Source organism: Sciurus vulgaris (assembly GCF_902686455.1).
Source record: "Sciurus vulgaris genome assembly, chromosome: X".
Taxonomy (NCBI): Eukaryota; Metazoa; Chordata; class Mammalia; order Rodentia; family Sciuridae; genus Sciurus; species Sciurus vulgaris.
Window position 1 is genome coordinate 136,894,812 of NC_136471.1, and position 22,927 is coordinate 136,917,738.

The 22,927-nt window shown below is 56.5% G+C and overlaps 1 protein-coding gene across 3 annotated transcripts in view; it reads right to left on the bottom strand.

Annotated features, from left to right (window-relative positions):
* Window positions 1–272: 272 nt before the first annotated feature.
* XG (Xg glycoprotein (Xg blood group)) overlaps window positions 273–22,927 on the bottom strand; it is a 34,796-nt gene continuing 12,141 nt past the window's right edge. The window contains exons 3-11 of one of the 3 annotated variants that reach the window (XM_079125011.1): window positions 22,618–22,641; window positions 16,432–16,494; window positions 14,240–14,302; window positions 11,224–11,280; window positions 9,753–9,812; window positions 7,106–7,150; window positions 6,159–6,194; window positions 1,954–2,070; window positions 273–458 (exon numbers count right to left, since the gene is read on the bottom strand). In XM_079125011.1, coding sequence (XP_078981137.1) covers window positions 442–458; window positions 1,954–2,070; window positions 6,159–6,194; window positions 7,106–7,150; window positions 9,753–9,812; window positions 11,224–11,280; window positions 14,240–14,302; window positions 16,432–16,494; window positions 22,618–22,641 — 482 coding nt within the window. In that variant the 3' untranslated portion in view covers window positions 273–441. The remainder of the gene's footprint in view (window positions 459–1,953; window positions 2,071–6,158; window positions 6,195–7,105; window positions 7,151–9,752; window positions 9,813–11,223; window positions 11,281–14,239; window positions 14,303–16,431; window positions 16,495–22,617; window positions 22,642–22,927) is intronic. The other 2 variants (XM_079125013.1, XM_079125012.1) reach the window with 2 other exon arrangements.

Consider the following 22,927-nt stretch of genomic DNA (forward strand, 5'->3'; position numbering starts at 1 on the left):
CCACCTACCCAGGCCCCACCCTGCGCGCCTGGCCTCGCCGCGGGGCTCAGCCTGGGCGCACAGGCGCCCCTGCGGGGCCTGAAGATCTGAGGCCTGGCTGGAGTCTCTCCATCTAGATCAAGGCAGGAAGGACCCGTGAGACGAGCCATTTTGCAAGGCAGGATGGACCTAACTTATTTTTAACTACACCCCGTCCAGAGAGAGAGAGAGAGAGAGAGAGAGAGAGAGAGAGACAGAGACAGAGAGAGAGAGACAGAGAGAGAGACAGAGACAGAGAGAGAGAGAATCCCTTTGGAGGCAGCTGACCTGCTTCCAACAGAACGAAATGCACTTAGTCAGCCCGCTATGGGAGAAAGTTAAAAAAAAAAAAAAAAAGGAGCTTTTCACAGGAGGGACCGCAGGTTTCTAACTTCACTGAGTTTTTCGAGGATTTGGACATCTTCAGACCGTCTCTGGTTCTGGAAGAGAAGATTAGAAAGGAAAATGTTTTAGGGAGGGCAAGGAGGAAAAAGCATTAGGGATCATTTCCAATGCACTGGGGTGGGGAGAGTTTCGGCGATCCTAAATGAATAGCAGGCTTTTCAGTAAAACTAATATTTGTGGGAGCCTCTTTTTTGATGAGTCCTCACTGGATCTGAAGTGGAAGAGGTCATTTGCTCCATTTGAAAAAATAAAATAAAAGCCAAGTGTGACTGCAAAAATGTGCACTTTAAGTGAGAGAGGTCTGGGGCTGTATGCAGGGGCGCTTAACCACTGAGTCACACCCCTGGCCCTTTTTATATTTTAATTGGAGACAAGGTTCACTAAGTTGCCTAGGGACTCCCTAAGTGGCTGAGGCTGGCCTCCAACTCTCAATCCTCCTGCCTCAGCCTCCCCAGCTGCTGGAAAGACAGGTGTGCACCACCCTGCCCAGCCTCCTGCAGACTCTAAATCATCTCCAGATGACAGTCAGTGCCTAATGCAATATAAATGCTGTGTAAACAGTGGTCCTTCTGCATTGTTTAGGAATGGTCAAGGAATGTGGAATTTTTGTTTCAACTTCCATCTGAATTCATGCGAGCGGAGACAGCAGACAGGCAGGGCCAAATGCATTACGATGACATGATCCATTCCTGAGTCGTCTGCGGCGCTTTCTGTATCTTGGGGGAAACCAGCACCCCACAATCCTTAGTTTGAATCCTGAACTTACTAATCCTGAACTTCATGCACAGCGCTTCTGTCGTGATAAGGCACCTGCCACCAAGGAGCTCCCCGCCCCAATTAGCTCAGTTTCCCTGCAACGTTCTGGACGCCCATTCTGCAGAGCGAGGTCAGTAGCGCGGCTCGGCCAGCAGAGGGAGCGCGCGGGCCGGGTGTGGGGTCGCCTGCCAGCTCCCAGCCAGGCAGAGTCCCTCCTGGGTGGTCTGTGGGCCACACACGCGGAGGCGCCGGTTAAAAACCGGGCTGGTCCTTCTACACGTCTGTTCTGTCCTTGCAGAACGTCCTTACGGCCTCTGTTCCCCGGGACGCTAAGCCCCCGCGGCTTCCAAAACCCAGGATCCGGCCTTGAACCTAAAAGCCAGTGAGCACCCCGCGCTGTCCCCGGGGTCTGGGCACAGAATTCTGCAGAACGGCTTGTGATCAGTTGGCCAGTGCGTCCTGGGCTGTGGCGGGGCAGGTGCTGGACCTCTATGCGTATCTGAGACTCTCTGCCTCCCCTGTGGTTAAATGTCCCCTGACCAGATGGGACTGGGCTAGAGACCCTCTGCGGCTCCTCCCTGTCGGGTCTCCAGGGGTCACTGACGATCCTGGGCAGTGCAGCCGCAGCTTGCAGGACCCCCAGTGTGTTCAGGTTACAACCCCGAGCGACATAAAGTGACCCGGTCCTGCGAGGTGCCAAGGCCCAGTCCACCCGAGGACAGACGCTGGTCTAAAGCGCGCTGGATAACCAGGCGGAAAAGAGAAGGGACTTACCACTGGCCCGAAAGCAGTTTCTCCTCCGGTTGGACTTGAAGTAGCTGACCCCGGCCCCCACCAAGGTCACCACCACCACAGACACGATGGGGGACACGATTCTGGCCACCGTGTTGCCTGCGGGGTGGAGACAGGAGAGTCCGTCTGAGCAGAGAGCGGCCAGGAGATCCTTGGATTCTGTCCGCAACTCCACCGCCCTGGGTCCACCTGCCCCGAGGAAAAGGGCCTGGGGAGGCGCCTGGACTCTGGCAAGGAGCGCCCAGTTAACCGCGTCTGTCCCCAGAAAGATGCCCAGGACCACGCTTTGCACAGTGGACGTGCTGGGCGCGCACAGGAGTTTGCTGCTTTGACGGACAGGCTCCGCTCGGGCTGCGGGCGGGGCCTCAGCGGCCTCCCGGGGATGCCAAAGCCCCGGATGCTCAGCACAGTCCCCTTGTAAACCAGCCTGCGTTTGCAGAGGACCGGCGACACGGGCCCCTGGGGACATGAAACCCTCTCCAGGTGACTCAGGATGCCTGACGGACCCCGGGTCGGCGCCAGGGGAGCCGCGGCAACACGAGGCCCGAGTTAAGAAAGTGTCTCGGATATTTTCAATGCGTGTTTGGAGGTGAATCTGCAGATATGGAGGGGTAACGACAGATATTGTCACATGCAAACGCGGTGTATGTGTGTGGGTGTAATTATACACATAATCCATGTGCATGAGGTGGACTTAACTATATACGTGTAATTATATAGAATATATAATGCACATGCTCTACCTGTAATGTGTAATGTGCAATATAAGTAATACAGTTATGCATGATTCTGCATATATAACTACATATTAGACTATATATCCTAGAGTTATTTGATATACACAATACCATAGGGTATTATAATATGTAATATGTGATCCAGATTTTATATGATGTACAATGATCACACATTATGTAATATAGCCATATATATTAAGTACATATAATCATGGGTATAATTACATATTAATATATAAATATATAATTAATATATTACATGTGATTATATATGAGATGGATATATTATAATACCTGATATATGATTCGTACAATCACCTATGCTCTATAATAATTATATAACGTTCTACAGGACATATAATCATATGTAACACCTATAGTCACACAGCTACACGCATGCACAGCCACACGCAGGGATGGATGTGTGTGCACACATGCAAACATAACTATGACACACGCATCTCTAAGCGGGGCTGTGCGTGTGTGCAGTGTGTAACGCTTGTGTCCAAAACCACCCTGATTCTCTGGGGTCCAGGACATAAAGACACTCCAAATATAGGCATGTGCAATGGGTGGGTGTTCACGCACGAGGAAGCAGACCTCTGGAGATACAGAGGGCGAGAGGGAGATAGGTGTGTGTGTGTGTGTGTGTGTCTCACTACATATCTATGCACGTATCACTGCAGGTGTCTACACAACGGGGAAAGCTATGAATCAGCACATCTATGTCTCTGTAGAAGAGGACGGCGTCTCTATACGTGAGACACCTATGTCCTCGTCCACCTACAGAGGACAGCGTCTCTATACACCACCGCACGCATCCATCCACCCAAGAAGAAGCTTCATTTCCATTTGCAGCACCGCCCCAGGCTGCCAGAGGCCCCAGATCCATCTCGGGCTGCCTCTCTGGGAGCCCCTGGTGGGCTTCCCGGCTGGAGACCACCCACAGTGAGCCAGCTCCCCGCCTTAGCCCAGCACCGACCTTGTGGCCCGAGGTGGGTCTATGTCACTTGCCCAGCACTGCAACCAAGACCCCTGCCCCGCCGAAGCCCCATCCCTGCCTTTGCCGCTTCAGGAAAGATGGGGGGCCTTCCTCCTTCCTTCCGCTCAGTTCCTAGCAGGGCCCCACTTTTTACATCTGATCTTTGGCTTTGCCTTCTCTTTCTCTCACGGACTGTTTTAGTCTCCGATTTTCCCAGGTGGCTCAGACCTCCTGAGCAGGGACCTGCTGGGCCCCCGGCTTGTCTTCAGACTGGACCAACAGCCCAGCCGGTGGCCAGTGTGTGGGCGGCGATGGAGACGCGGAGTTCCCGCAAAGGAGGCTGCCATGTTGGAAGATGGTTGTCGCTGAGACCTGTTTACCCTGGAGGCTTCTGCCTCCCCCGTGGGAGCCTGCCCTCCTTTCTTGCCCTGGCCAGGTCCACACCCTTTACAATGTGGCTGGGTGGCATTCCTCCTGCAGAATTGGGTCTGCGTTTTCCTCCCTGGAGGCTGGGCTTTGGCAGAGTCTCCCAGCAGAAGGGAGGCCGAGCTGGTTCTCAGCTTGGGTGTGACCTCTGTTCTCAGGCATCCTGCCCTGCTGGCCTCCTTGAGAACAAGCCTCACCCAGGAGGGACATGAGAGTCCCAGCTGCAGCCGAGATGAGCGGCCACACCTGAGGCCACACCTCAGGTGTATGAGGAGACTCAGCCACTCAACCAAGATGGCGGCCAGCCTCCTTCTGAGCACCAAGGAGGCAGCAGACCAGAAGGTTCTCCAGGACGGTTCTCCACCACCAAACCCCATGTGGCATGAGGAAGCCTCTGGGATGGGTCCTGATGGGACATCCTGCAAACTCAGACTTTGCAAACTCAGCCAAATGTAACTTGGAAGAACTCTCTCGTTTTTATAAAAAATGAAGCTAAATCTCAGCAAATCACAGCAGCTGAGCATCAGCCAATCGCACTTGGCCAAACGTTCCCCATCTTTAAACAAGGCACGTGTCTTGCCGTCAAAACCAGGCATTCTCTGAACCTCCTGTCCAGACTCTGTCCACAAATGGTTCCGACGGCAGAGCAGACTGCCGTCCTTCGGAGCTACTGTGGTCCACAGGGCTGCCAGTTCCCCACATCATCCTTTGCCCAGTTAAACTCTGCCGCCTCTAACTTGTCTCATGGTTTTCTTTTAACAAACCCCAAAGGCTGAATTATGTAATCGAGATTGGAGCAAATAGCTTGGGGGGGGTTCTTTGTTACGCAGCAGAGCTGACTGATACGTACTGCTTTCCTCTCTGCCAAGCTTTATGCATCGTTTGAGTGCAGTCAAATCATCTGAGCTGATCTCTTCTTTTTTTTTCCTACCCATACTCTCTGGGACCTGATTCCACGCAGGGTTGTCTCCAGGAACCCTCTCTGGGCTCCCTGGGAGGCGTGGTGCATATGCATGTAAATCCAGGCAGCTGTCTCCTCGGAGGCATTTAGAACCGCAGACTCGTCCAGCTGGGCTGGTACCTGGTTGCCTCTGTACTCCTTCCAGTCCTTGGCTGCCCACATCTCTGCTGACTGCAGGTGTGGACAGGTAGCCGTTGCTCACACCTCTCCTTACGGAGAAGCCATGCTGGAGGTCGCTGCTTGGACACTCTTGTCTCCAGGAAGCCTTACCTACCCCCACCCACCCAGTGTAGGAGCTGCAGGACCTGGTGGGCGGCACCACACGGTGGTCAGGCTTGGCTGCCGTTGCTTATGAGCCTGCCATTCTCCGCTCTCCATATTTGGGATACAGTATGTCCTTGCCACAGACCCCACACCTGACTCCTGGCATCCAGGGGCCGAGCTGCCGGGCTCTGGGGAGCTGGCAGGGCCACATGAAGGAGCGGGGTTTTCCTGAGAGGCTGAACATGGCGTCTGCTTCCCAGGAGGCCTAAAACCCTGCAATGCAGCTGCGCTGGGCGCCAGCGGGCAAGGGGATTTGGAAAGTGCCCTGCTGGGCCTTCTCCCCAGGCTGACCACCCACCAGAGCCTGTGGGTGCTGCAGGGGGCAGGTCAGGACCCACCTCCGTGGGAGCTCAAGCAGGTGGGACCAAGTCCCTGGGACGGACACCTGCTCCCAGCCCGGCGTCCCCTGACCTCTGCCGCTGGTGGTGTATTTGGGGGCTTTCCGGGGGCACAAGGTCCGCCCCTGCCCTGATCCTGTGGGTCTCGGGGTCTGACTTACCTCCGGTCCACAGGGCAGAGCCAGCGTGGCCCGGGGAGGGCAGAGTGGCACCCAGGCCAAGCCTCTCTGCGGGCCTTGGCCCTCAGACTGCCTGTGCCCCTTCCTCGGAGCGCGGAGGGGCCCAGGCCGAGGCCAGGCCCGCGCTCTCCATGCACAAAGGCCGCAGGCAGCCACCCTGTCCCCGCTGGGCAGGCGGCCGCCCCAACCGCAGCCCTGCCCAGGCTCCCACTGACCCTCGGCCGGCCTCGCCGGGCTTACCTTGGGGGTTGCCGTAGGTCGACTGTCCGTCGCCACCTGCAAGCGTAGAGGACACGGTCACTGCTCAGCCCAGGGCCTCCGCGCGCACCTGCGAGGCCGGGAGGCGGAGGGCGGGGCAGGCGCACGCACGGGGACCCGAGTTGGCGTCTGCCGGCAGAAGCAGCGGCAGGCCCTGCGCACAGGCCACACGGAACCCGGATTAGTGCAACGGCGGGACGCGCACTTTGGGGTCGGGAACGGGCACTCGCGTGAGTGCAAGCAGACCGCGCACGCACACGCACTGTGCTACATGCAAGGTGCACGTTGCACACCGGCACACACACACACACACACAGCACAACACACGTGCCACACACAAGCACACAGCAATTCGTGTGCAGTCCCACACACGAGTGCATGGATATCCGTGCAAAGTGCACTGTACGCGGGGCACACCACGTGTGCACTCGGTTGTGCGCCTGCAGATGGGCGAATACACACACCTTCAGGTGCACACAAACACACGCGCACACACACAATACAGAGATGATGCACACTTGCCTGCAATTCAAGTGCACTAGTACACGCACGCATGCAAGCACATACATGTGCAACACTCGTGCACACTCAGCACAAAAGCGCAGGGCACGCACACATACCCACATGGGCACACATGCCTCACATGCCTAGCCCAGGTGCACGCTGCCATGCGCTCTGCACACGCCAAGTGCGCACGCGGAACACACCCGCGTGAAGGCACGCGTGCTCCCAAATGCACACACACCCCCCGTGGGCCACAGTCTGCTCAAGACGTGAAGGCCACCTGGCTTGCAAGACAGCTGGCGAGCATAAAGCGCAGGAGGACGGAGAGCAAGAGGTCCCTTAGCGCCCCCACCCGCGCCAGGCGGGGTTAGTTAGGCACAAGGACAGCGTGTCCTCCCACGTCGCGAAGGACGCCGGTCCTTTACCATAAGAATTTCCATATCGAGATTTGGGTCTATAGCCCCCTCTACCTGCAGGACAGAAAGAGCCATGAAATGCGGGACAGGACCCCAGACCCCAGCCCAGCCCTGCCCTAGGCCCCACGGTGCCGGCCAGGAAGAGGCAGCAGAGGCCGGTGCCCGCTGCGCCCCAGCGACAGAGCAAGTCCCAAGGAGGCGCCGCCCAGGGCCTGCGGGTGCAGAGATGCTTCTTCCTGAAGGCAGAGGGCCGCCCCTGAGCCGGTGGACAAGTCACCACCCGGAAACAGGCAGGGACGAGCAGCCCTGGGACCTCGGGTGGGACTGAGCTGACTGGGCACAGCCAGAGGGGCTGTTCCCTGTGGAGCTTCCTGCCTCCAAGGACCACCAGCCCAGAGAGCTCGGGCCAGGGCTCCCCGCCAACAGCACTCACGGGGGCAGAGGGAGCACCAGAGCTTGGCGCTCCCCAGCCCCGGAGCAGAGGCCGTGGTCAGGTTCCAGGGCTGCTGCCTCCACGGGCTCCAGGAGGCTCCTTCCTGCCTCTCCAGCTCTTGGGCTGCAGGCGGCCCTGGGCTGGTGGCCCCAGCCCTCCAGCCTCTGTCTCCGTCTCCACGTGGCTCCTCCTCTGTGTCTGTGTCTCCTCTTCTGTCTCTTGTGAGGACACGGCCATGGCCTCAGGGCCACCCTGCCCAGGAGGAGCTCCTCTCAGGGTCCTGCACTCACTGCCTCTGCAGAGACTCTTCGCCCTAGTACAGCCATTCACAGGCACCGAGGCCAGGGCAGGAATCTCTTTGCAGATGCAAAGCAACTTTTAAGACCCTGCCATCACTTCTCATCAGAGGTGATGCAGACTGAACAGGATGAATGTGGGACGGGGAAAGACTCTGCTGCAGGTCCTCATCACATGGACAATATCTGCTATGGGTGATTTATGGCCCCAGGACCTTGGGACGTGCCTGTGTGTGGAGAGGGGTCTTTACAGAGGTGACTGAGGTGCAGTGAGGTCCCCAGGGTGGCCCTGACCCCAGGACCTTGGGACATGCCTGTGAGTGGAGAGGGGTCTTTACAGAGGTGACGGAGGTGCAGTGAGGTCCCCAGGGTGGCCCTGACCCCAGGACCTTGGGACATGCCTGTGTGTGGAGAGGGTTCTTTACAGAGGTGACGGAGGTGCAGTGAGGTCCCCAGGGTGACCCTGACCCCAGGACCTTGGGACATGCCCGTGTGTGGAGACAGGTCTTTACAGAGGTTATGGGGGTACAGTGAGGCCCCCAGGTGGCCCTGACCCCAGAGGACTGGGGTCCTGGTAGAAGAGGAGGTGAGGACACAGACGCACACAGAGGGATGACCCGTGAGGACCCAGGGAGAAGACGGCGTCTCCCAGCCCAGGAGCGAGGCCTGGGGAAGAGCCAGCCCTGCCCACGCCTGAACCTGGGGCCTCCAGCCTCCAGGAGGGGGGAGATAGACCTCTGCTGTTGAAGCCGCCGGGGCTGTGGCCGTGGGGAACCTGGTGTGCAAAGCCAGCCTTTGAACTCGACAACTGAAAGTCCCCCCCAACGGTGAGCAGCAGGCAGGGTGAGTCACCGCCCGGGGGCCCCGGCCCACAGCCCAGAGCTGAGCGATGAGGGACTCACGGCCTCACCCTGCCCGGGAGGCAGGGGTCCAGGCAGCCAGGCCGGGCGCAAAGCAGCCCGAGTCCTGCCAACCTGGGCCGCGGGCCTCCGCGCTCCACAGAGACCAGGCGCGGCCGGGCCCTTGACTCCGGCCCTGCGGTGCGCGCGCGGGCTCTGCAGCTCTTTCCCAGCGGGCCCGACTGGTGAGCCGGAGAAGGAGCCGGACAAGGCCCCCCTCCCACCCCAAAGCGCAAGGGCGGGAAAGCGTCAGGGACCAGCCCCAAGTGGGCGGGGCTGCAGGGAAGGGGGACTGTCCAGCGGCAAAATGCCGCACACCTTTGATGAATGAACCGCGTCCTGCTTCTGCTGACAGTGAGCGGCCGGAGTCTCCTGTTGACTGGAGAGTCGCATCAGCTCACAGAGCTCGGCCTGGAGACTCTGCCCTCTTCCCAAATACCACGTCCTAGCTGCCCCCCGCCCCGCGCCCCAAAGCTTCTCGGTCTCCTAGGACCAGACTTATAAGGACAGAGCTTGAGCTGGACACGGTGGTGCACGCCTGTCTTCCCCGCGGCTCGGGAGGCTGAGGCAGGAGGATGGCAAGTTGGAGGCCAGCCTCAGCCACTTAGCCAGACCCTAAGCCACAGAGTTGAGATCTCCTCTCAAAATAAAATATCTTCTTTTCTTTATAAAGGGCTGGGGGTGTGGCTCACCCATCCCTGGCACTGTGGAAAAATTAAAAATAGGAAACCAGGAGAAGGAGTGCTTTAGGGCTCCCGCCGGAAGCTCCTAACGGGGAGCAGAATCCCGAGGAAGGCTGGGTTGGTTGCGCGGCCCCCACTGAACAAAGGTGTGTGCGTGTGGGTGCAGAACCCGGGACCCCCGGGTGCAGGGATGGGTCCGCCCAGCGCAGACGGACGCTGGGCACAGCGGACTGCAGCTGAGGCGGCCGGCTCACGAAGACCCCCGAGGCAAGGCCCCAGGCCACCCAACTGGCATGACCAGCGCCTCCGTCCCCAGGCCCACCGCCCGTAGCCCAGGTGTCCTACCGTCTGCATCTCCGTAGCTGCTGTAGCCGCCACCGCCGCTGGTGCTGCCTCCGCCCCCGCCTGTCGGACAAGGAAGAACGTAGGGACCCGCAGGCTCAGCCCGCACGCTCTGCCTCGGGGCTCCCAATCCACGCGGTGCATGCAGAAAAGGAGGGGTGCACCCGCTGGCCTGCCTTTGCACGGCCTGCCACCTTCCAAGAGCTGCCTCCAGAGACACCTCGGCAGCCGCAAAGAAAGACGGACGTCCTGCCTTCCGAGCCTACGCGGGTCTCTGCGGGGTGCTCGCCCTCCAGAGAGAACTTGCTCTAAGAAGTTGGGACAGGTGTCCGTCTGCCTGTGTGAGTACCTGCCTGCCTTAGAACCGTCTGCGTGTGCACGCAAACCCACACGCATGCACTATGTACAGCACACGCCGGTACACAGGGAAAGGCACCTACAGATGCACGCGATCATGCGTGAAGCTACAGAAACCCGTATATGCTTCTGGACGCCTAGAGAGAGAGATGCATCCGTGCTACACACACATGCGTGCATATATAGATATTTACACATGTAGACATAAGTATATCTAAAGTCATTTACATAAAGAGATACAGATGGGGCATTAAGAGGTGCAAACATATGCATACATGGAAAAAGGGATAGATTTAAGTGTAGGCGTGCATTGCATAGGATTATGTACACATAGAGGTAAGTGTGTATATAAAGGTGTCTGTGCAGTTACACAGGCGTGTATTTGCATAGGAATATTAAGAAATATTCATACAAAAACATAATAGACACACTCAAAGGTCTATACACACAATATGTATAGACATATACAATGGATATGTGTGTACAAAGGCAGAGATACACATGCATAGATACATAAACATATATATATAAAGATGGCATGTATGCACTAAGTTATATCCATTTGTATACACAGGAAGGTGTATACAGACATACAGAAAACCACAACTATCACACTTACTAACCTCCTTCTATAATGTATTAATAGTATAAAGACAAAAATATAAAGAGATAAGTATGTGAAGGTATACGCACAAAAAGCTGTATCTATAGATATTCTATGTATATGTGAATATGTGTAAAGATACGGAAATTCACACGGACAGGCAGGTAATTTTACCTGGAAAGGACCGCTAGTTGTTTTTGAATACAGGGACTGAACCCAGGTGTTCACCACCCAGCCACACCCCAGCCCTTTTGATATTTTAAATTTCACACAGGGTCTCATTGAGTTGCTTGCAGCTCTGCTCAGTTGCTGAGGCTGACCTCCAACTGGCCATCCTCCTGCCTCGGCCTCCCGAGACCCTGGGATGACAGGTGAGCCCCCCGCGCCCATCACGACCACTCGGCTTGAGATGCGGGTCGGTGAACAAGCCCCGGACACGGGGATGGACTGACCCCGTTTTCCCCCTGGGGAGCGTCGTCCCTCCCCGCCCGCCCTCTCTGGGCACCTACGTACCTGCGGGCGGCCTGGGCTTGGGCGGGTAGCGTCCATCATCCCCGTTGCTATAGTAACCTGTGGGCAGAGCGCAGCCTGAGTCCCAGGTCCCGCGCACGCACCTCGGCCGAGCCCGCGCCCCAGAGGGAGGCCACCTTTTGGGGGAGGGGCCCTGTGCCTGCAACCGGGCTCCTGCGGGGACCCCCAGGGGTCTGTCCCCATGACCCCACCTGCTGGGTGTCCCTGGGGGCCAGAGGGGCTCCGGGCCCTTCTGCACGTCTTCCATCCCCGGCCCAGGAGGCTTCCCCGAGGTTCCTCGACGCCACATGCAGCCTCGACCCGAGCTCGGGGGGGATGCGGCTCCAGCCACCACCCGGGCTCGCTGCTCCCGCAGCCCCAGCCCCTCCCCTTCCTTCCGGTCCCGAATGGCAGTGGCCTGTCCCTCGCACGCCAGGGCCCGGGCTAGGCGGGGCCTCACATGCGGGGCCGACGCGCAGGACCCCAAAGCCTCCACCCACGACCGGCTCCTCGGGGACCTGCGCATGGCTCTTCTGCCCGCTGGCCATTCCCGGTAACCGAGAACCTACTGTGTGCGGCGGGAACCCTGGGGGCCTGGGCCAGGGCTTGCTCTGCTTTTAATCAGGATTGTCATGCTGAGAACCAGCCTCCGCTGGAGGCTCCGCGACGCGGGAGGGGGACGCTGGAGGGGTGATCAGGGCTCCGTCGCAGAGCGGCCCAGGCGGCCTGGATGACCAGAGGGATGGGCTGGGGCCTCTAGGAGGGTCTGCGCCAACGGCCAGCCCGCCGAGGTCCCCGGCTCTCAGTGCCTCTCACGACCAATGTCCCAGGGCGGCCTCGGGACCAGCCAGCCACACCCCGTGCAGCCCCTGGACCTGGGGCCAGAACTGTGAGCCCAAAACACCTGCTTCCTTTATCACCTACGCTGAGTCAGGTCTGCACAGGAGGTGTCCCCACAAGGTCGTGTGTGAGCCTTGCAAGAAGGTGCAGAGGTGAACTGGTCACAGTACCACCGCCTCGACCTTCCGCGGATCAACCCACTTGAGTGGACTCAGAGGTGGTGACTGTGGGCAGGCGGGTGTGGCTGGAGGAGCTGGTCCCTGGGGACATGCCTTGGGGACTGTACCCTGTCCCTGGCTCCCTGGTGACTATATTGTCCCTGGCTCCTTGGGGACTATACCCTGTCCCTGGCTCCTTGGGGACTTTATCCTGTCCCTGGCACATTGGGACTATATCGTGTCCCTGGCTCCTTGGGGACTATATCCCGTCCCTGGCTCCTTGGGGACTATATCCTGTCCCTGGCTCCTTGGGGACTATATCCTGTCCCTGGCTCCATGGGGACTATATCCTGTCCCTGGCTCCATGAGGTTTAGATCTTGTCCCTGGTGAGCAGAGCTCTCTCTGCTTCCTGGTGCCATGTCCTGAGCTGCTCTCCTCCTCCAGGCCCTTCCGTCATTTTGTTCTGCCTCACCTTGGGCCAGAGCCATGGAGTTGGCCCACCATGGACTGAGCCTCTGACACCATGAGCCCAAATCAACTTTTCATCCTCTAATTGTTCCTGTGGGGTCTTTGGTCACAGCAGTGAGAATCGTGACTCAAACCCCAGCCCGTGGTTTGGGTTATCAGCGAGAGGAAATGTACCAAGGCGCAGAGACAGAAGAGGGCTCAGAAGAGTGAGGCTTGCAGCCCGGCACCAGCTGGCGTGGGCAGGTGCTAGCAGAGGTGGTGGGAATCCAGGACCTGCGGGCATCGCCGTCTCTGGGAGGGCAGCTGGACCCCCACTCACACTGAGTGTCCGTCCTGGGGACTGTGGTCTGCGGTCAGTGTTCTCTGTGAATCAGGACGGATGCTCCCGGGAGCCATGGGGAGCTGCCCTGCTCTGGTGGGCTTGGGTCTCTCCCCAGATGGTCCCTGCATTGACACTTCATCCAGATGGGGCTCCTTCACCTCCCACTTTCAGAACCAGGAGCCCAAGCAGACCTCTTTTTCTTTACAAAGCAGCCTGCCTTGTGTATTTTGTTACAGTCACGGAAAAAATGGACCAATTTATCTTCTCCAGCCTCGGAGTCCGTGGGCACAGTCTGCCCCTTGTTGGGGAGTCCCTGAGACTGCTCCACGTCTGTGGATCAGTACATCTTTCCCGAGTGGTCTTCCCTGGGTCCACACTGGGACACAACTGCCAAGGCCATGCTGGGAAACGCCCACAGCCCAGTTCCTTGCCAGGAACTCCTGGGACCCTGGTTAGCTACTGCAAGCGACCAAGCCAGGCCCTGAATGGCTGTCTGGCTTCCTCCCTGGCCATCTGATATCCCTCTTCCTGGGTCTCCTGCTCTAATACCACCCGCCCAAGCAAGCCCTAGGCAGAACTGGCGTGGTGCTGTGTAGACTTCTGGCCTCCGAGGCTGGGCTGAATAAGTCTCTTTTCTTTCTAATGCAGCCAGCCTTGGATATTTTGTGATAGTAACAGAAAGTGAACCCAGGTAGGAAGTAGAAACCTGCTGTTAAAAACCATGAGGAATACTGCTCTCATCTGTTCTGTTTTTCGTGCATGTGTAGAAAAGCAGCTAGATATCACCAAGTGGTAGAGGCAGGGAGGTCCTCACCAAAGGTACACAGAGCCATACACCACGCTCTTCAGCCTCCAAAACTGTGAGCCAACTAAACCTTTCTATAAAGTCCCCAGCCTTGGGTATTTTGTCATAGCCATGGAAAATCGACTGTCACAACCCGCAAATAAGAAGAAACCAACAAATCAGCATCGCCTTTTCCCTCACACGTCCCTTGAAACATCTCTGAGTGCGATACGTTCTTCCGTCAATTAAGCCCAAATAAAGGCAGGCAGTGCATTTGCTCTGAACCTCCTGCAGGTCCCGAGTGCTGGTCAGCAACAGAACGAGACTCATGGCAAACGTGTTTCAGGAGCAAACGGACCCACGGGCACTGCGTATGGGATCTCAAGTCCTTCCTGATAAGTCGCATCCAGACTCTGAAGCAGACCTCCCTTGCCCGTTATCCTTACCTCCGCCGTGGTCAGAATTCCCTGGCTGTGGGTGGGGTTGGGGTTTCGGCCTTGGGTAGATATCTGCAGGAAAAGGACACGGGCACTTCAGGAAGAGAGTGGCAGGCTCACCGTGACCCCAGGACCTTTGCATGGGACGTTCTTTCTGCAGGAATGTCCCTCCCACACCCTGTCTGTCGCTTTGGGCATGGTCTATACGTATTCCCAGGCCCCGTTTATCACCAGGCAGAGCGTCCACGAGTCTTTCCTGCCTCAGCTTAAATGAGATCCTATGTCAGTGGCAGAAATGGGGTCACAGAGGCAAACTCCTACTAACACTCATCTGCTTTCCCCCGTGACTCTGGGGCATGGATTTCCGGCATCAGATTTTAATTGCCAACAGCTGGCCCTCAGAGTTCCCGGCAGCTGCTTATCCACATCGGATTAAGAGCGGCGTTTGCTCTGGGTGGGGTGATCCCAGGGAGGCTGAGGAAGGAGGATTGCAAGTTGGAGGCCAGCCTCAGCTATGTAGTGAGGCCCTGAGCAACTTAGTAAGACCTTGTTTCAGTATAATTAATAATAATAATAATAATAATAATAATAGGGCTGGGGATGTGGCTCAGTGGTTAAGCGCCTCTGGGTTCAATTCCTAGTACCAAAAAAAAAAAAAAAAAAGATTGACACCTGGGGGGGTGTCAATCACTGGACTAAGTGAAGCACAGACAGCACCCTGTGCCTGCAGCATCTGCAAATGCAGATCAGGAGCACTTGGTGACAGATGGCTTCTGTCCCCCACCGGGTAGATTTTCTTCTCTTCCTGGTTCTCTACCAGCAGGGGCAACAACTAATTGGGGGGGGTACCAGGGATTGAACTCAGGGCAATCGACCCCTGAGCCCCCTCCCCAGCCCTATTCTGCATTTTATTGAGAGACAGCGTCTCCCTGAGTTGCTTAGGGCCTCGCTTTGGCGGAGGCTGGCTTGGAATTCGGATCCTCCTGCCTCAGCCTCCCGACAGCGTAGCAGTTACTTTGTATCGGGTGACAGTCAGGCAGAGAGGACTTCAAATACGCAGCTCTCGTCCTCCTGTGCCATCAGGGGGCCGTACTACGGAAGGGCTCACCCTCCGGGCCGGCCTCTCTAAAGGCAGCGGGCTGGGCTGAAGGCCCGGAACCAGAGCCAGACAGCAGGACTGCTCTTCCCGGGAGGCGCGGCTGGGAAGATCCAGCTGAGTCACCAGGGCTCCTCCCTCGGCGCCCAGGTCCTGGCGTGCGTGAGTCACGCGGGGCTGGGAAGGGCCGTGTCCACACAGGGCCTGGGCTTGCCCCCCAGAGCCCAGCCAGCAGCCTCTCCCATGATGCATTTCCATCCGGCTTCCCAAAACAGTCGCGCCTGCGGGACCGCAGATTTAGAAAGGCTGGGGGGAGGTAACAGCCTCACTGCCTCCTTGTCTTCCCTGACTTATCGGTTTGGGGTGCCAGGGAGGGAACCCAGGGGTGCTTCAGCACACAACCACATCCCCAGCCCCGTGGACTTTTTAATGTTTTTATTTTGAGACAGGGTCTCCCCAAATTGCTTAGGGCCTCACCCAACTGCTGAGGCTGGCCTCCAACTTGTGATCCTCCTGCCCCAGCCTCCCAAGTGGCTGGGATCACAGGCCCACGCCCCCCTGGGGCTGATTCTTTTTGAAGACAAAGTCCAACCTCTATCTTCATTTTTCACGAACCTTAGCAAGAGGAGATGAATTCCCATCCCCGTGAAGTGGGTTTATTTGGACGCAGAGAACATGCTCCTGGGCCCCTGGGCATCCGAAGCCGGAAGAGGTTCCAGAAGCTTCGCCACTTAGCCGGCTGCACATTTTAGGATTTTCGGACTATGGAATCGCTATCGAATTTCTCAACCAGAACGGCCAGCAAGCTTCTGTGTGTTGCTGGACTGGCATGTTCTTCAGGGGCGGGTGCAAAAGGAGCCCGTGGGGCAACGTGGCCAGCGAGGCGGCGGGAAGCGCCCAGGGCCGCTGGCTCGTGGGGCGGGAAGAGCCAACCTTCCTGGGAAACTTCAAAACCACTGGGAAGAGGACCCTCCACTTCTGGGAGCAGACCTCAGGCACCCCCTGGGCACCCCGCAGCCAAAGGGAAATAAAACCGCGGCTTCATCTCCGGAAGCTCGGGGTTCGGATCCCCGCACCCCCAGGCGGGCTCGCGGGCGCAACTCACTGCTTCCGTGGTCCGAGGTTCCAGGCTGGGGGCCGTAAGGGGGCCTCGGCTTGGGGTAGATATCTGTGGGGAACACGAAGGCATGATCAGAAGACCCCCAAAGACCCTTTTAGGGGCAGCCTGCAAAATACCCACCTCAGGCCAGGCACGGTGGCGCACGCCTGCGATCCTGGTGGATCTGGAGGCTGAGGCAGGAGGATGGCAAGTTGGAGGCCAGCCTCAGCAACTTAGCAAGGCCCTGAGCAACTCGATAAGACCCTGCCTCTAAATAAAATGCAAAATGGAGCTAGCGATCCCTGAAGAAGCAGGTAAGACATCGCAACTAGAGCTCTTCCGGGCTGTTTTCTCTCTGCAAAGCACCGATGTTCCCTCGGGCTGGGATTTGGTGCCAGGCGCCCCGTGGGTCCCCCAGCTCAGAGACGCTCACGTCTCTGCTAGAAAACGCTGTAGGGTTGGCACAGCAGCCTCTGTACAGCTTCCCGGGACCCACAGTTCCTGACCACGCGCCAAAGCCCTGCCTCTAAGTGGCTGCCGGCCTCTGCCGCCCAAGGCCCGGGCATCTGCAGGTGTTCCCGCCAGATGCCGGTCCTTTCCGCTCGCACATTTTATATCCGCGCTTCGCCGCTGCCGACGGGATGTGTTGTCGCGCATTGATACACGCACGTGACGTAACCAGACTCTGGCCAGTATCCCTCCCCAGGACCATCCCCTCGGGCCTCTTTACTGATCTCCCTTTGATTTTCTCGAGATTCTCTGACCCTTCTTTTCCTTTTCCGTCTCCAGCTTCCACCTATGACAAAAAGTCCACGACTCTTGGTCTCCTGAGGTTGGTTTATTTCACTGAACATCACGGTTGGTAGTTCCGCCCATTTTCCTGCCAATGGCATGACTTCGTCCTTCTTCGTGGCTGAGTAATATTCCACTGCATATAAGTACCACGTGTTCTTCATCCAGGCATTCCTTGATGGACACCTGGGCTGGTTCCTGGTTGGCCCTTGTGACTGGTGCTGCCGTAAATCTGGGTGTGCATGGGTCACTGTCCCAAGACGACTTCCATTCTGCAGATACCCAGGTGCGGTGCAGCTGGGTCTCAGTGCGGTTCTGCTTTGCCTTCCCCAATTGCTGATGGAGCAGGGGCAGTTGCTTCACTCGCACAAAGGGAGGGCCCACCGTCCTAACTGCCGGCTCCCGGACCCGTTTCCCCGGGTAAAAAGTTGGAATGAATCAGGATCCTGCACCTCTCCGGAGGATTTTTTTTAAAAAAGAGCTTTAATGACAAAAGTCTGTGCCCAGAAGCCCTGATGGATTTTCCCGGGTGCACTTGGCATTGACACCGTGTCATCTCCCCCCGGGGACCCCCATCTGCAGCCGGAGACGGGCTTCGCTCTTCCCGCCCACGTGAGGTCCTTGATACACCCACGTCCCGCACCTACGTCCATCCTGCTCGTCCCGAGGCCTCTAATGAAGGAGCATCTGATGCTGCAAAGACACCCGGCCAGCGTCTCCGGCCCTCGGCGCTGCACATGGGCGGGAGACCGGGCTGTGTCCCCACCCGTCTCGTCAAGTCCTTCAGCGCAGTAGAGAACTAAACATAAGCACTCAGACGTCCCCGAAGCAGCCTCAAAATAGCCCTCCGTAAAATGACCTCATTTGTTACTCACGGCAGATAATACTGCATTTTGGTATAAAGGGTGCTGTGACTTCTATGTGACTTTTTTGGGGTTTAAAAATCTTTTTTTTCTGTTTTTGTAGGTACTGAGGATTAAACTCCGGGGCACACGACCCCTGAGCCACCTCCCCAGCCCTATTTTGAAATTTATTGAGAGACAGGGTTTCATTGAGTTGCTTAGGGCCTCACTTCGGTTGAGGCTGGCTTTGAACTTGGGATCCTCCTGCCTCAGCCTCCCCATCCCCAGGGATGACAGATGTGGGCCACCGTGCCCGGTGAATACGGTTTAAATTTAAGCAGGGTTTTAAAATGACCTTTCCTTGAGTATCTGGGCTGGGTATCTTTTCTCATGAAAGTTATCTGTGTGTGTTTTACACCCAACCACTGCTGGCCGTATGCCTGCCAGAACTTCTTTTTTTTTTTGACCACACTTGATAGTTGTTCTTGTTAGTGTTAAAAAACAGACATAATCAGCCGGGTGTGGTGGCGCTTGCCTGTCATCCCAGCAGCTCGGGAGGCTGAGGCAGGAGGACCGCCAGTTGGAGGCCAGCCTCGGCAATTCAGCGAGACCCTGTCTCTAAATGAAAAATAAACAGGGCTGGGGATGCAGCTCCCTGTTGAAAAAATAAAATTAGACATCATCCACTTTTCCTGATTGTGCAGACCTGTACTTTCTTGATCGTACTGAAGAAAATTCTCACAACTCGGAGGTCCTACGACTCCTGTGTTGCCCCCAAATTAAACCGTCCTCCTTACACTCACGGCTGCTCCGGCGTTCACTTTACATATGGCCCTAGGTTGACATTCACCGTGTGCTACCCTCGAGAACGGGCCCGCGCCCAGCCCTGAGCTGGAGTTACTGGTTTCTCCCGTTTTCTCTGCCACTGCGACCGCTCTCAGGAACCAAGACACAGTCTCACGAGAGCTCATTTCCAGCTTTCCTGCTCTGTGCACACTGCCCTCTTCCTCTCTCCCTCGTGAACTTATTTCATTTTCAATTTTTGTGCTTCTGGGGATGGAGCTGGGGCACCACCAACGCTGAGCACGTACACGGCCACCGAGTGACTTCCCAAGTCCTCTGAGCCACGACGCTTATGGCTAGCGTCATATCATTATATCACTGTGATTAAAAGGCCTGACGAGAACATCTTAGAGGCAGAAAAGTTTAATTCCATTCATGGTTTCAGAGGTTCAGACCATGGTGGGCGACTCCATGGCTCTGGCCCAAGGTGAGGCAGAACAAAATGGCGGAAGGACCTGGAGGAGGAGAGCAGCTCAGGACGTGGCACCAGGAAGCAGAGAGAGCTCTGCTCACCAGGGACCAGATATAAACCCCATGGAGCCAGGGACAGGATATAGTCCCCAAGGAGCCAGGGACAGGATAGAGTCCCCAAGGAGCCAGGGACAGGATAGAGTCCCCAAGGAGCCAGGGACAGGATAGAGTCCCCAAGGAGCCAGGGACAGGATACAGTCCCCAAGGAAGCCAGGGACGGGATACAGTCCCCAAGGAGCCAGGGACAGGATATAGTCCCCAAGGAGCCAGTGATGGGATATAGTCCCCAAAGACCGGGGACGGGATATAGTCCCCAAGGAGCCGGGGACGGGATATAGTCCCCAAGGAGCCAGGGACGGGATAGAGTCCCCAAGGAGCCAGGGACGGGATATAGTCCCCATGGAGCCAGGGACAGGATATAGTCCCCAAGGAGCCAGGGACAGGATATAGTCCCCAAGGGATATCCCCAGTGACCCAGCTCCTCCAGCCACACCCACCTGCCTACAGTCACCACCCGGTTACTCCATTCAAGTGGATTAATCCGCTGACGAGGTCACGCCTCCCGTAACCCACCGTCCCACCTCTGCGCATTCTTGCGTGGTCTCACACAGGAGCTTTGCTGGGACACCTCGTCTCTAAACCATAAAAATCATAAATCTCCATCACCCACCACTATGATATAGGTCATTTTTAATTTTCGAGCATTTCTCCGATTTGCCTCTGGGCCCCCCAAGATCTAGAGCCACACGCCCACCATGCAAAAGTCCTGAGCCGTGAGGACAAGGGCGTGGCCTTCGTCACCTGGATGAGACTGACATCTGACACATCTTCATCGCTCCACCCTCAGATGGGGCAGAAACCCTCGGGTCTCCCTGGAAGCCGATGAACTGGGCTGTCCTGTGTGGAGGGTGCAGAGCTCATCCTCCTTCTGTCTGGACCTCCGGGGACAGTGCTGCCCCGGATTCTGCAAGCGTCTCCGACCCGGGGCTCGGGTCTGGGGTGAGGCGAGTGGTTCCCTTATTAGTTTCCCGCCTCAAACTCGTGATCCTCCTTTTATGGACATTTCGCTGAAGTTTTATCAACGATTGTCTCTTTCCATCAATTCACTTCTGTTCCTGGTTGGAGAACATCACGCCCATGGTTCGTCCTCAACGGGACTCGTTCCTCCTTTTAAATATTTTCCTTCGGTTGTCAATGGATCCTTGGTTTTATTACAAGTGCTGCTGAGTCGGACCCAGAGCCACAGACGTGCTAGGCGAGTCTCTGCCCCCAGCCCAACCCAGCCCCATGAAGCAGGCGAGGTCCTGTAGACAGGATCTCCCCATCCTAGGGGGATCGAGGCTGGAAAAATCCCCTTCCTAATGTTCAGCTTGGGGTTTTTTTTTTTTTTAAGTTTTTGGCATAAAACAGAGCACTCAGTTGAATATCATGAAATCCGTGCATCTTTCCTTTTAGGGTCGACCTTAGTTATTTATTCATTTCTTGCACTGTGCCAGGGTGGGGTGCGTGCCAAGCAGGTGCTCCACCCCAGAGCCCCAGGCTACCCGGCTCCTATTTAGGGAACGGCTCTCCACTCCCAGTTCAGAGAGACCCACACGCTGTTTCATATGTGCATTAGTTATGCTCTTCCAAGTTCCAGGGTCGTTCTGTGACCGTTTGGATGTGAGGGGTCCCCTAAAAGATCACAGGGGGGGACAATGCATGAAAGCTCAGAGGTGAAATGACTGAGCTATGAGAGGTGTAAACCAATAGTGGATTAATCCACTTGAATGGATTACCTGGGTGGTGACTGTGGGCGGGTGGGTATAGCTGGAGGAGGTGACCACTGGGGACATCCCCTAGGTACTATATCCTGTCCCTGGCTCCTTGGGGACTATATCCTGTCCCTGGCTCCATGGGGACTATATCCTGTCCCTGGCTCCTTGGGGACTATATCTGGTCCCTGGTGAGCAGAGCTCTCTCTGCTTCCTGGTGCCACATCCTGAGCTGCTCTCCTCCTCCAGGCCCTTCCGCCATTTTGTTCTGCCTCACCTTGGACCAGAGCCATGGAGTCGGCCCACCATGGACTGAACCTCTTGGCCCTGCCACACTCACTACCGCCCCCAGTGGTCGGCTCAGGAACTGCAGGGTGAGCCACGGTGACCTTGTAAACATAAAATCAACCCTTTGTGAGCCGAGATTCAGCCGCCTTCAGTAAGATGTTGTGCCAATGTCACCTCTAACTTGTGCCAGAGCACCCTTGTCATCTCCAAAGGCGACCCTGAAATCCACCCAAGTCACTCCACCTTCCCCATGGCCACCAAATAGCCCACTTTCCAACTCTTTAGGTTTCTCTCTTCTGGACATTTTATATCCATGGGATCCTGTGCTCTGTGCCCATTGGAGCCTGGCTTCTCTCACTGAGAACCTTGATTTTGTGTTGTAGCCAGTGACAGGGTTTCATTCCTTTTCCTGACTGAGTAATACTCCACTGCAGGAATGGACCACCTTATTCCTTTTCGTGGCTGAGTAATATTCCACAATGTGGATGGAGCACATGGTACAGATCCATTCATCCTCTGATGGACGGGCACTGCCTCTCCCTTTTGCTTTACCAAACAGCGCTTCAACAAACATCGTTTGCAAGTGTTTTCTTTGAACACCTGCTTCCAGCTCTGGGTGGTATATGCCTAGGAGTGGGGTTTTGGATCCTACCGTCCTTCATCTATTTTAATCAAAAAAAATTTTTGGTACCAGGGATTGAACCCAGGTGTGCTTAACCACTGAGCCACATCCCCACCCCTTTTTAAACTTTATTTGAAGACAGGGTTTTGCTGAGTTGCTTAGGGTCTTGCTAAATGGCTGAGGCTGGCCTCCAGTTTGTGATCCTCCTGCCTCAGCCTCCTGAGCTGCTGGGATGACAGGCATGCATGGCCAGCTCTGTTTAAGTCTGCAAGCCAGATACAAACCTCCTCCTAGAGCAACTATGTCACTCAAGAGTCCACGTTAAAGCGTTCCAATCCCCCCAAGCATTCGCCGACACCTGTTATCATCTAGCCCTTAAATTTTGGCCGTCGTACTGGATAACGAGGGAGCTTCTCCTTGTGGCTTTGGTTGGCATTTCCCTCGTGACTGGGATTTGCTCATAACACCGATGACGGGTCGCTCTCCTCCTCCTCCCGACACCCCCACAGCCCTATAAACCGTCTTCGCCTATCCCTTCAAAAGCACCCGGCCTCAGTAACGCCCAGAAAACGCCACTCACCTGAGCTCGGCTTCTTGGTTGGTTCTGTGAACAAAGAGAGAAGAGAAACTCAATGAGCAGCGAAGATTTATCAGCAGCTCAAAGGCCCCTGATGTGCTCGTGAAAAAACACACACACACATGAAAAGAAAATGTAAAGCCATAAAGAGTCTGAGCGCAATTCCCATGGAGCATCGCGCAGCCATGAAAAAGGAAACTCCCTCATGTCGATGCCCACCGGCCTCCCCTGGGCTGTGTGGGTGCCCACGAGATGGCCAACCCAGCTGGGAGCATCCCGGACAGGTGAGCATGCTCGCCGGGTGGCACACACC